The sequence below is a fragment of the Danio rerio genome, chromosome 20 (genome assembly GCF_052040795.2).
Source record: "Danio rerio strain M-AB ecotype USA chromosome 20, GRCz13ab, whole genome shotgun sequence".
In the NCBI taxonomy this organism is placed as follows: Eukaryota; Metazoa; Chordata; class Actinopteri; order Cypriniformes; family Danionidae; genus Danio; species Danio rerio.
The window spans coordinates 36,891,248-36,905,406 of record NC_141040.1 but is presented as its reverse complement, the minus strand read 5'-3'; the positions used below and the strand labels follow the sequence as shown (position 1 = coordinate 36,905,406).

At 34.0% G+C, this 14,159-nt stretch overlaps 1 protein-coding gene and 1 long non-coding RNA gene across 9 annotated transcripts in view; one reads left to right on the top strand and one right to left on the bottom strand.

Annotated features, from left to right (window-relative positions):
* nbas (NBAS subunit of NRZ tethering complex) overlaps positions 1-14,159 on the top strand; it is a 378,312-nt gene that overhangs the window by 326,764 nt on the left and 37,389 nt on the right. For 6 of the 8 annotated variants that reach the window (XR_015517670.1, XR_015517668.1, XR_015517669.1 and 3 more), the window contains exon 52: positions 11,079-11,358. Coding sequence is in view for 4 of the 8 variants with exons in the window: in XM_087297010.1 (XP_087153136.1) it covers positions 11,079-11,345 (267 nt within the window). In the remaining 4 variants the exon portion in view is untranslated. Of the gene's footprint in view, positions 1-11,078; positions 13,335-14,159 lie in introns of those variants that run through there. The other 2 variants (XM_087297009.1, NM_001044807.1) reach the window with 2 other exon arrangements.
* LOC141379322 (uncharacterized) overlaps positions 186-14,159 on the bottom strand; it is a 70,337-nt gene continuing 56,363 nt past the window's right edge. Inside the window, exon 3 of the long non-coding RNA XR_015518663.1 lies at positions 186-1,817. This is a non-coding gene — a long non-coding RNA (uncharacterized LOC141379322). The remainder of the gene's footprint in view (positions 1,818-14,159) is intronic.

Sequence of the window (14,159 nt, the reverse complement as noted above, 5' to 3'; positions counted from 1 at the left end):
TCCTCTGACTTCTCTTCTTCTCTGACATGTACACACACACACACACACACACACACACACTCTTCCCTGCCAAGAGCTCCTGGCTGGCCTGTGTTCTGTCATCCATACATCCATCCATCCATCCATAAACATACACATCTATTCACCCATACACATTCATCCATACACTCCTCATTACTTTCCCATTTCTGCTAGCTTTTTTTTCTTGCTTCATTCATCATCTTCACTCACTAAGATGCCTTTATTTCTTGCTTTTTTCTTTCTTTATTTTGTTTCTTAATTTCTTCATTCCTTCCTTCCTTCATTTTTTCTTTCTTTTGTACTTTTTTCTTTTCATTCTTTTTAGGGATGCACCGATATGGATTTTTTGGCCGAAATTGATAACCCATAACTCTTCAGACTTGGAGGCTGATAGCTGATATTCATAGGCCGATATTTAAAAATATTTCAAAATTTTATATTTTCATACAGCAAACTTCATAAAACATTGAACTGCTCTTATGAACCAAATAGTCTATACTCAAAGCAAAAAAACTTAAAATTGTAAGGTGATTATATAGACCTATATTCACGATTTCACACAAATCAGCATGCTAAAAAACATTATAGCAAATTAACATGCAACTTGACTGTTGCATAAAAATAATAGGTTAAATAACAAAATGGGATTTAATCAACAAGCAAGTTAAATATATATTTAAATAAAATGATAATGAAAGAGCTAAGGACTAAAACCAGCTCAAAAATTCTTGAATAAAACGTGTTACAGTAATGTACATATGTGAAAGTTTGTTGTCGTTGTTTCTCAATCATTTTAAGTGTGCTGCAAGTAACATGGTGTATTTCTCATATGCTGAATTCACATGAACTTTAATTAGGCTTTTTGGCTATAACAAATGTCATTTATAATCAACGCCACTAAAATGTTTCCTTTACTTTTTAAATTATTGTTCTATATACTTACTGTTAAATTAAATTATTATTATTTGGTTGGATTATATTTGTGGAGATTGGTTAACTAAAATACATTTACAACATTTTGTTTGCAAATATTTCATTTCAATTTTTTATGTTTTACTTTATTCCTTAGTATGTAGCTGTAAATAAAATGTATCTACAATTTTGACCTTGTACATCTTAAATTTTATCTGAAAAATGAAATGTGCTACCGTATTAAATGATTGCTATTTTCATCTCTTTTCTTTCTCTCTTTCCTCCTCTCTCTCACACACACACACACACACACACACATTTGATTTCTTCACATTTGATTCTCATTTTTCTCCTTGAAAAGATGGAGTTCCAATCAAGGAGAATGAGGGTTTTCTCTCGTCTGTCTGTTGGAAAGAGGTGATGAGTAGAATATCTTAACAGCACATTACTGCTCTCTCATATTCACATCTTCATTCCTTTCAAATGAAGAAAAATTTAAATGATTTTTCACAAGCCGAATCATTTCTATCATCGGTATGCCAATGAAACATTATAGGCCTTTTGCCAGCTCTCTCTCCCTCTCTCCCTCATACTGTTTTTCTTCTTCTCTTTGTTTCTCTCCGTCTTTATGAAGTGGTTTCTACAGCTGGCCGATCTTTCTTCACAGTTCAGCGCTCGACATTTTAGCTCTGACTCTCTCCATGCTCTTCCTTTTTTCCTTCATCCTCTTATTTTCCTCCCTCTCTACTTCCATCCTCCTCTTTCAATTCATCTTACACACTCTTTCTCTCTTGTTTTTCACTTGCTCTCACACTGCACTTGCTGTTCTTCGACCTTTTAGCTCCGTCTGTGCTGTCTTCAACAGCTCTCCACAGACATCTTGGCTGGAAAGAAGAAAAAAAAAAACATGAGGCTTTGAGAAATTCATCATCACATACACAGGAAAAATGAGTTGAAATAACAGTAAACTGTCTAAATGTCAAAAATAATGCTTTGAAAGTAAGATTATTATACTTTAGAAGGTTCATTTCATTTCTGTATATGTTGCATTCTCTGTAAAATGCAGCTGTGTTTTTTGAAGCTCATATATGATTTTTTTTTTTTCTGGACACAGTTAAACATCCCGATCTTCAAAGTGCACTTCATTAAATAGTATGCACAAACACAGGCCTGTAAACAACCGTTCATCCTTGTTCAATCTCTGTGCTTTTTCTTTCCAGCAATGATGAAAGATCAATAATAATTAGTCAACCACGTTGGCGGTATCAGGTTGTCTGCTATTACTTGATTTATTTACTTTATATAATCAGGTATATAAATGTGTGTGTGTGCGTGCGTGCGTCCGTCCATCCGTATCAATCCATTCATCGATATCAGTCCATATCAATCATCCATGCATCCATATTTGTCCATATCAATTAATCCATCTATATCTATCAATTCATCCAGCCATATGTATTGGACTCTGAAGTCAAGTATATTGGTGACATGTTTTTCTGCCGCTGAAGATGAATTTACACATTTGAGCAATTAAGACTTTTGCTTTGTCATGCATAGAGCGCAGAAGGGATGTATTGTTTTGAATCAGTAGCATCATCACATTGAACTTCTGTTATTCAATTGCACTCCGTGTAAGATTTAAATAGTGCTTTTTTCATGAGGCTAGTCCTTAAATTCTTTTTTGTGGCTGAGGTCACACAAACTGTTCTGACTTCATACTAAAGCTTGCTTAACAACATTAACCCGCTTTGTATAATCCACTCTCTTCAGACACTTGTGCTAATAAAACAAGCTCTAATAATAGCTCAAGTATGACCTTCAAAGTGGTTTTTGTTCCAGACAAATTCTTTATTAAAGCATGCTTTATGGGCCTTTTTCTATAGTTTGGAAGTCGATATGGACCACTAAATGTTTGGTTCACTGATGTCCAACAGAAACAAGACATTTTTGGAGCAATATATATAATCATATGCACTTTAGAACTATATGCATTCTGGACGGAGTAAAACATCTTCTTCTGCTAAACATTTTCTGAGAGGGATAATAAATAATCCTTCATTGTTATAAATTAAACCCCAACAGCAAGCAAGCGTGTGAATGCATAAATCAGTCAATCAGGAGACATGAAATAGTGATGTCAATTGATATTAATTTATTATAAAGAAAGAAACTACAGAGAAACACATTTGTGTAGTCAAGACCAGATCTTATGAGTCAACTTTTGCATGAAAACATTTACAAATGTAATCCACACTAGCACTTTCTTATTCACACTAAAACTTACTGTGGATGCAAAAATGTTATAAAAGCTCATTGAGATGATGCAGAGATAATAATAGTTCTCAAAATATTCTTCTGACAATGTCATTAGCAAACTATTCTAGCACTTACTGTTGTGCTCAGGTCACACCGTTCTCTGTTTGATCTAAAATGCAGTTGACAGTATTTTGTTTATCTTTCCAGGATTGTAATATAAATATTCTACAAAATAACATTTGTCTTTTGCAATGCTGCAATTTTATTAACAATACAGTGCATGTAAAAAAGCATGTATTCGTCAAACCGTAGATATTTACACTGTAAAAAATGTATGTATTTTAGTTAAAGGTTTCGATATTTAATAATTCACGGTTTGCCTTAATCTGTGTACTTTTATTGACATTTAAATAGTCTGTACACTCACCTGGCACTTTATTAAGTAAACCTGTCCAACTTCGTGTTAAAGCGAATTTCTTATCAGCCAATCACATGGCAGCAACTCAGTGCATTTAGGCATGTAGACATGGTCAAGTCGATCTCCTGCAGTTCAAACCGAGCAACAGAATGGGGATAAAAGGTGATCTTAAGTGACTTTGAATGTGGCATGGTTGTTGGTGCCAGACAGGCTGGTCTGAGTATTTCAGAAACTGATGATCCATTTTCACGCACAACCATCTCTAGGGTTTACAGAGAATAGTCAGAAAAAGAGAAAATATCCTGTGAGTAGCAGTTCTGTGGGCGCAGATGCCTTGTTGATGTCAGAGGAGAGTGGCCAGACTGGTTCGAGCTGATGAAAAGGCAACAGTAACTCAAATCACCACTCGTTACAACCGAGGTATGCAGAAGTGCATTTCTAAATGAACAGCACGTCCAACCTTGAGGCAGATAGGCTACAGCAGCAGAAGACCACACCGGGTGCCTGTAAGATCTGAAAACTGAGGTGACGGTTCTCACATGTTCATCAAAATTGGACCATAGAACATTGGAAAAATGTTGCCTGGTCTGATGAGTCTGGATTTCTGCTGCAACATTCAGATAGCAGGGTCAGAATTTGGCATCAACAACATGAATGCATGGATCTATCCTGCCTTGCATCAATGGTTCAGGCTGGTGGTCATGTAATGGTGTTGGGGATATTTTCTTGGCACACTTTTGTGCCCATTAGTACCAATTGACCATTGTATCAAGACACAGCCAACCTGAGTATTGTTGCTGACCATGTCCATCCCTTTATGACCACAGTGTACCCACGTTCTGATAGTTACTTCCAGCAGGATAATACGCCATGTCATAAAGCGAGAATTATTTCAGACTGGTTTCTTGACAATGAGTTTACTTTACACAAATGGCCTCTACAGTAGATATGTCCTGATCAGGTTTTTTGACCTCGAGTTCGAGTCATTTGATTTTGAGTATCTAGTATCTATTTATATTTTATTTATATATATATATATATATATATATATATATATATATATATATATATATATATATATATTTATTTATTTATTTATTTATTTATTTATTTATATTCGACTATTGATTGGGAGGTAACATCCGATTCTGATCAAGTCTAGTCTGAAACCACGTGATCGGGCCCGATTTCTTTGAGATGTGGTGGAATGTGATATTCGCATCATGTATAAGCAGACGACAAATCTGCAGCAACTGTGTGATGCTATCATAACAATATGAACCAAAATCTCTGAGGAATATTTCAAGTACATTGTTGAATAAATGCCACAAATGATTCAGGCAGGTCTGAAGGCAAAAGGGGGTTCAACCTAGTACAAGTTAGGTGTACCTAATAAAGTGGCGAGGGGATGTAGAAATGATATATTACTTATATCACTATAAAAATGCCCAGTGTGAATAAGAGGCAAGAATATAGAGGAAAAAGATCTATTCAAATGTTTCCTAATACATTTAGATGCAGCCTGAGACCAGAAAAGGGACAACTTTGAGTCAGGAACTAGATCATGAAAAATTGGGTCTGGGTCCAAGATTGTTGGCGCAGTCTTGGATTTGGAAACATGTAGACTACATCATGACTCAGACTCGACCCTCTTCTGCTCTCTATCTTGACTCAGATAGAATTCTCTTCTGGTCGTTGCCTTTATCTGAGTCAGATGCACTGGAGAGGTTTGAAGACAGTTGCAGTGAGTGGTGAAAAGGGTCAGAGGTTATTGCTCAGGCTAGTGTGAATTATCCACCATACACTCAATACTCTGAAGCAACTATAAAAGATCTGACCAGTGGAATATTTAGGTTAGTACGCAAAGTGGACCGGTTTCTCACAGAAATAGACACGGATGATAACTAGGTGTGAATGGATGAATGTGGCTGAGATCATTGATATTATGTGCAATTATAGATTCTGTATGCTTCAAAAAAGCTTTGATAACATCCTCTCTCTGAATTTCTCTTTCCATTACTTTTCCTTTTGATTTGTAGGCATGTAAAGGAAGCAAAAGTTCCCACTGTTAAAATGTATCAAGTATTTTTTTTTTCTTCACATTTTTTATGTTTTCAGTGATCCAATCACAGGAAGCTGTTGAAACCAGCGTTCAAATAAGAAATGCTAGCTTTCTTTTTGTTTTCTCTGCTTTTTATGTGTTGACAGTAATTTGCATGTGTTATGGACTAGCATTTAGTCATCTTGCATGTCCAAAAACAGATTTCGCATTCATCTGACAAACTGTGAAATGTACACTCCTAGTATTACACAAAGCTGCTAAATTAAATGATAAATATTATTTTAGGTGAACATTTGTGCAATAGTTTCCCAGTGCTGGGTTGCAGCTGGAAGGCCATTCGCTGTGTAAAACATACACTGGAATAGTTGGCGGTTCATTCCGCTGTGGCAACCCCTGATAAATAATACACTGAGCCGAAGGAAAGTGCAAGTTTAATTGTTTTTGAAAAGTTTCCTACAGTATGTAATGTTTAACAAAGCAAGGAAATTGTTCATAGTAATTTCCTATTATATTTTTTCTTCTGCATAAAGCCATATTTTTGTATGGCCGGATGATTTGTATATTTACCTTTAACTTTTTTTTCTTCTCTCGATTGTCTACAGAACAAACCATGTTTGTTAAACGGCTTGCCTAGTTCAACTAAGTAGCCTAGTTTACCTAATTAGCCTAGTTAATTCTTTAAATTGCACTTGAAAAAATTTAAGTACAGTACAGTATAAGGTGTTTACTTAAGTGCAAAGCAATAAAAATTGTGGATTCCCAGCATTTTTGCAAGAGAGCTCAGTGCAAAACATACACAAGAACTATTACTTAAATGAAAAAAGAAATTCCTTATGTGGCTTAGAATTAGAAAAAAAAATTATGAAAGCAACTACAAATCAAACCACAATCCATGTACTTTGATACAATGTAGCAAAGCATCATTGAGTACATTCACATGGACACCAAAAGTCTAAACTAAACAGAAATTTAAATCCATTAAACCAACAACAGTTGTTTATACTTCCAGCAGTTCTTTGCATCCAATACCTCAGTTTGTTACAGGGACGTGCTTGAAATATTCCCGAATGGAAGTGAAAGTAAAACTACAGTCAGTGTTTCAAATTTAAAATGAAACACCCAAAATTACATGAAACTCTAGAAGAAATGTATGAACAGCGTGGTGACACAATGATCTTAATCAAATTATGTGCTATAACATGCAAAACTGGATCATAAAAGGAACATTTAAAAAGCAACTGATGTTAACACCTTAACCATATTATTGTCTTATTCAGATCAATACTGATGTCCATGTAAATGTATTCACTGTCTTGTTTTTATTCACACGACACATCCCATAATGATCACACATTCAGCGAGTAGGTGAAGAAAAGGCAGTCTCTTGTTTTGAACACATTTGAATACTTGATTATTGATTACACTACAAAAGTAATCCAACTAAATGTATTTAGACAGGGGGTTGAAAGAACCAAGTAAAAAGAGTTTGAAACACTGTAATTATTGTCATCCGCTTGTGATGATGCAGGATTTTTCAGGATGATACATTTTAATGCCAGATGGCCTTAGATCATGGTCAATCTGAACACTTTTCCTAGGCACCAGAAACCTTTGTGTCCGGCCAGTTTAAATATACTGCATTTAAGTGTTTTATATCCACTATTAACGTCATGTCATGTTTAATATGAGTGCACGCACGCAGTCAAAGGGCATCATATCTTTTTGGCTTGGCCTTGCCTTTAATCAAATTTAGCACATAATTGATTTTCCAGTGTGCTGACTCCTACAGTACAGCTCCTCTGTGTTCTCCACCTCTGAAGCCAGCGCTTGAATAATTTATGCTGAAGAGAGGGAGAGATAGAAGCTCCTGGTCTCTGTGAGCAGGCCCGGGGTCGCAGAGGGCTGGAACGTCTCTCTCTGAGCTCATTTATATCGTATGTGACCTCCTCCAGACATGCGAGTGCAACATGGCCACTGGATAACAGATAAACTGAATGTATGGCTGCCCAGGGGAAAGACAAGAGGTAGTCTATAAGAGCCGTTGTGTGGTGGAGGCGGAGAGATTTAGTTAGTTTATTAACCCAGCAGCTGGCTTTATGGCAGGCTATTTGTTTGTTTTTATAGTGTATGTTTGCAGTCAGATGTTGTAAAAGGTATGATGAACTGACTTTAGAGCTTTGCTGGTATTTTGGCATGCTCAAGACCTGATGATTACAAAAAGAATTTCATTTTCAAACTGTATTTCTACAATATTTTTAATATTACCGTGTTTCCTCTAGGATTTTTTTCCAGTTGTGGCAGCAGGCTTTTTTTTTTTTTTTACACCGATCTACCAATTATCTGTGCCATTAAATCAATGACAAATGTCATGAGCGCAGCATTACAAGTCGAGACCGCATTTATGTAATACGAGCATGTGAATCTGTTTGCTTGCGCACCGATTTCCTCAGCTTGTGCACAAAACTTCTTGCGCATCCTCAAATATACGCTGCTCAAGCGAATTTTCTTGTGCGCTCTCAAATAAACGCTGCTGAAGTGCGATTTAGTGCGTTTATGTAACAAGTATGTCTACAACATTTATTAGATTGGCTAGGAATATTTATGAATGTCTCCAATAGACCTACAGAGCAGCATTAATGCGTCCTGAAGTAAAGTGAAACGGCTATAAACTCCAGCAAGATAAAGTCATTGTATGCAGAATCATAGACCTTTATCAATAAAGTATAATTATGGAAACTGTGTTTATCTTAACTGAAAGCTACGTCTTGTTTGCTGGCCTCACGCATCACGCACCTGTCAGTCAGTCAGTCTGTCAGCACGTCACCTCAAAGGGTTAAACAAATAGCACAGCACTACTATGGTTACAGAAAAATTTTTAATTCATACTTTTTAATACATTTTGACGTGATTTATAATCCGCTGTTAAAAAAAACAACCCTAATGATGATGGGTAAAGTAATGATAAATTTATAAGTAAATTTATAATGAATTGCTATAAAATTAAAGCTGTTTAGCTAACATGGTAGCGTTGTATACTAACTTAGCTGTAGCCTATTCTAGGGATGTCCTGAAAAGGTTTTTTGCCCTCGAGTCTGAAAACGAGTCATTTGATTTTGAGTCTGCTATTTGTCAGACATTTGAGTCATTTGATTTTCAGTCTGCCAATACTGAAAACTGATTCCATACTTCTATAATACATTAAAAAAGAAAAAAGAGCAAAGAAACAGGTCTAGGATGTTTCTTATTTTTATTTAATTCAATTTATTTTAACATTCAACAACTCTGGTAAATAACAGAGCACTTCTGTGAGGTAGTTTGAACAATCAAGTAATAAATTAATTCTTCACTTTTAGACTTTAGTGCAACAGTAAATATTATAAAAATATGATGTAAAAACAAATAGCACCTCACCTTAAAATATCGGCAGGCAATCCCACATTTACAAATCTCACGGTTTGCACGGTTTGCTATTGCAATGTTGTTGTCATCAACATTATAATACCTCCAGTATGCAGACATACTCGCGATTTCCACTTTATGCTGCTTCCTTGTTCTTCTTTGCCAGCGTTTAAACCAAGAGCGTCTCTGCAACAAAGTTGCACACATTGCTGATTCTGTGTAAATGTCGGAAACCACATGATCGGAAGTCGAAACCTATTCCACTGTATTGCATAAACAGGTACAACATTTTGCATAAACAGGTCCAACATTCAGGATACTGAAAGAGCCAAATAGGTCTTTCTAAATACACACACCTATTTATTGTACATTTCTCGGGTCAAAAGTACAAAAATCTTTCTATACTCAAACATTTTTTGTGTCTATTTATTACATTTTTTTTCCATACTTGAAATCACTTTTCTAATTCAAAATGAGATAAAAAATTAACCAATTTAAAACTTGCAGGCTAGTGTACATATTTCATAATGTGGGTCATTATATTAAATACAAATAAATTAAAAACTATTTTAATAAAAAAATAATTCACTCTGTATAACAAACAATATGCAGTTACAAGAGTCTTTAATTATTTCTGCATGTGACTGTTTCATGCATTTACAGATTAGTGTACAGTTTATGGAGAATTTTAGGAGGCTAAAGTCTATAGCAATGTTTTTTGTAAGAAATAGCCATGACCTTTTACGAGTTGAAACAATCCTGTGGCAATTTTTGCCTTTAATATTCAGTATCTGCATTGCTATTTATTGGATTAGAGTTGCCTAGGTTTTATGGTAATTATTTTTTATGCTTTAGAAAGAATTTTATCTGCTCACCAGGTTTCCATTTATTTGCCATTAATGTTTTTTATGGAATTCAATGTTTTTTTTAAGGATTTTGACACATTTTCAATCAATTTAATGGGATTGTAAAAATATTAGTTACTTTGGATAGAAACATTTTTAACGTTCCCAGACATCTGAATACATTGTGCAGGACAGAGTAAGAAAAAGAAAACTGAATAATCTTAAGGGTGTAAATTAAATACTAACAGACACAAGCCAACGCACAGGCCCAACATGCTGATACACATGTCGTAATCTTTCTGATCTGATCAAATTTATTTCAGTCATATTAAGTGTACTTATGTGATTATTTGCTGCGCTCACCTAGAGAATTATTCAGTAAATTTCTCCTTTGGAATTTTTATCATCTATTTTGTGAATAACTTTGTTTGTTTGTTTGAATGTTTTTTTTTTTATTGTATTTATTATATTTGTTTTATTTGAAATTGTTTTTGGCATGAAGATAAAACAAAACAAAGCCAATGAAACAAAAGATATGAGGCAATATAACAATATAATTTACTAAGTAATTTTGTGCAATATTTTGAAACAATCATGTTTGGCTTTGTCTATTCAAGCTGCAGTGCAGTACATGTGAACAGAAAATAGCATGGGTAAATTGAATTGTCTTTTTTCCTGTTCTTTTTTTGTGTGAAAATTGTTTAAAATCACTTGCAACATTCATGATCATTTAGATGATGGTTGAACTTTCACAAATCTCTTTCATCACAGTCTGTTAGTTTGGTCTGCGTGGATCATGGAACTTTTATTTCATGCTAAAAAACATAAACATTTCAAGCCGCCAGTACATGTTAGACACTACTGTTCAAATTCACCTGAATGTTTTTCTTCACGATGTGTGTATTTTGTATTTATATCATATTTTAGAAGAAAGCAATTGTAAATAATAAAACCTGCAAAAATAAAGTTACAGGATGTTTGTTTTTGTGTGTCCAACATATAACAGTAATAGTAAAGTATAGCCATGCCAATTACTTGTTCATAAAAGATGGAAAATGCAATTTGTCGTTGGTGTGAAGTAGGTTTGCTCTCACACAGATTGTTTGTCGCTCTGGAGTGTTTATTGAAATGGATTTTTTCCCTCTCCTGGCTTGTTTTTCTGTAGGTGACTGAGGAGGTGTGTGACACTGAGCTGCTGTCTCTGCTGTTGAATGCTGGGATGTTGATCAGCTGTGTGGACACGGCTGTGTATCCTTCACTGGTCTCTCATATGTTGGCTCAAGGGGATTGGGATGTGGAGAAGGCGGCTTATGACCTTCAACAGGCTGGACACAGTGCTCAGGCCGGTTCCTTGCTCCTGTCCTATCGCGGATCTCACCCAGGACAATTTACATTCAACAGCGCCCTTGCCGTCATCCGGAAATGGCTTTAAGGAGTAAAACTGGGTACAGACTCATTGCAAAAAAAGTTTCTAGTCCAAACATCTAAAAACTGTCAAATTAAGAAGCATTTTGTTGACAAGTAAAAAATAATGTATTGTTTTCAGAAATAAGACAAAAAAGGAACTCAAAATAACTTTTTTCCTTAAAACAAGCTAAATAATCTGCCAATGGAGTGAGTGAAATAATACTGTTTTTGTTTGAAAGTTTGTTTGAAATATGAATATTTTAATGAACCCACTGGCTGATAATTTAGCTTTTTCATATATATGAACTAATTTAATTTTGACTCGATTCTAAACAATCAAAAAAAAATAATAATAATTCTTAACTTTAAACATAAGTCAAAATTAAGTGAGTTTTACCTTAAAACAAGCAAAATAATCTGTCAATGGAGTAAGTAAAAAAATAATTTATCTTTTTTTATATAAACTGACTTAATTTTGAATAAAAAATTACTAAAAGCAAAACAATAAGTTTTACTTCAAAATGAAGTTAAAATAGGTCACAATTAAGCAAAATAATCTGCCAATGGAGTAGGTCAAAACATTTTGTTTCTGGTTTGAATAAGAATATTTTAATTACTCTACTGGCAGATAATTTAGCTTTTTAAAACTAACTTAGTTTTGACTTATCTTTGAAAACAGAACAATACTTCAAAATAAAGTTAAAAATAAACCAAATTAAATGTGAACAAGTGAAATAATCTGCCAATGAAGTAAATTAATAAATCTTGTTTTCGTTTTGAAATAAAATCATTTTAATTATACTACTGGCCGATAAACTTGCTTTATATATATATATAATTTTTTTTTTTTTTTTGACTTCTAATTTCTTCAAAGTGAAGTTAAAATAAGTCAAAATTAAGTGAGTTTTTCCTTAAAAAAGCAAAATAATCTGCCAATGGAGTCAGTGAAATATTGCTTTATATATCTATATCTTATTTCTGAAAACAAAACAATATTTTTTACTTTAAAATTATGTTAAACTGGGTCAAAATTAAGTTTTTTTTTTACATATCTAGTTAGATTTTTTTACTTTTACTATCTAGTTTTTGGTTTGAAAATAAAATTATTTTAATTACCCTACTGGCAGATAATTTAGCCTATATATATATATATATATATATATATATATATATATATATATATATATATATATATATATATATATATATATATATATATATATATATATATATATTAACTGACTTAATTATGACATTTGACTCATTTATGAAAACAAAACAATATTTTTTTTTTCAAAGTGAAGTCAAAATTAGTTAATTTTTACTTAAAACAATTCACAAAAATCAAGACACATCAATACATATTTGGACTAGAAACAAGACAATAACTCCAATGTACGAACATAACTTTGTTTGCTCTGCTGACATCATAAGTGTCCCTCTGAAAAATGTTTTGGATGCCACTCAGATAATAAAAGAAAGTAGTCAATCTCAGCCGATTATAAAATGAACATTGGCTCCAAATCCAGAAAGCAAATAGCAGTTATAATTAGCCTATTCAGACAGTGTTTGTTCAGGACTTCTTCCCGCTGGCAATAGACTCAAATCACCTTCCCGTTTCTCTCTCTCTCACTGGTTGTCGGTTTCTCTCTCGCTGAGTGAAGCTCGGTGACACGGGTGTAATTACATTACTTCAGCTGTTTGGTCACGCTAGCCTGCGCTAATAATCATTACAGGCCAGAGTCGGAATTGAAAACGCTGCATGTGTGCTGACAGAGTGTTCCGCGCGTGTATGTGCGGCTTCACGCTTGGTCATTTCAACACGTTACTTTCTGCTGTTTCCTTGTGTAGGGTTATTAATTATTTTTGAAGAAAACCGATTAGGCCCTTGAGCAACACTCACTGCGTAATTGTTTTAACACACGGACGTGCTACAACCTATGTTTGTAATATCTGTGTATCTTAGACGAACTGTAATCAGGAGAGTTCAATAAAACATGAATTTTGCAGTTGACTTTTATCATCTCAGAAAACAGGGTTTTTTCTAATAGGTTTTGGTGCACTGCACACTTTGGGCAATGAAGTATCAACAGTACAAAAAAAGATAAATGTGAACTGGTAATATGCAAGCACCCATCCATGAGTTTAATACAAGTAATTCAGAGGCTGTTTTTATTATATTATTGAACTTTGCTGTAATATCTCACCCGAAATACCAGAAGCTTCTTTTGTGTTAAATAAAAATAATAATAATGTGTTTCCAGGCAGTCTAGAACAAAACTATTATTATTATTGGTGCTGTTTGCTGGGCTACTGTTTCTTAAACTTATTTCCCTAAACACTATAACAAAACCAAAAACACTTTTGGTTGTGCAGCAAACATGAATTGGTACCATAAATTGTGTTAGTACCCAAGAACATTCAAGAACACCTAGTGCTGATATACTGTACAAATCACTTAATCAAGAGAAATCTTTATTCACTGTATATTTTGTATTCTGGCTGAGTGTGGTGTTAGCTGAATTATAAATAAATATGTGTGAATGTTCTTCATCAGGCTGACTTGTACTTTCACTTTTATCTTAAAACTCTCTTCCAGAACAACATTCTGGCAACCAATTTTTTCACAGTGTAAAAGTAGCGATGCTTAAATTTCATAAATTATGTTTACTTGCTTTCTTGTTTATTTGTTACACTTGTAATTTGAGAGATATAGCCGCTTTAAAATTGTGTTAGGCTTTATTTTGATGTCAGGCATGTACAGCGCTCAGCATATATAAAGTACACCCCTCACAAATCTATCTTTTAAATTCATATTTTTAATAGGAAGCTATGCAAT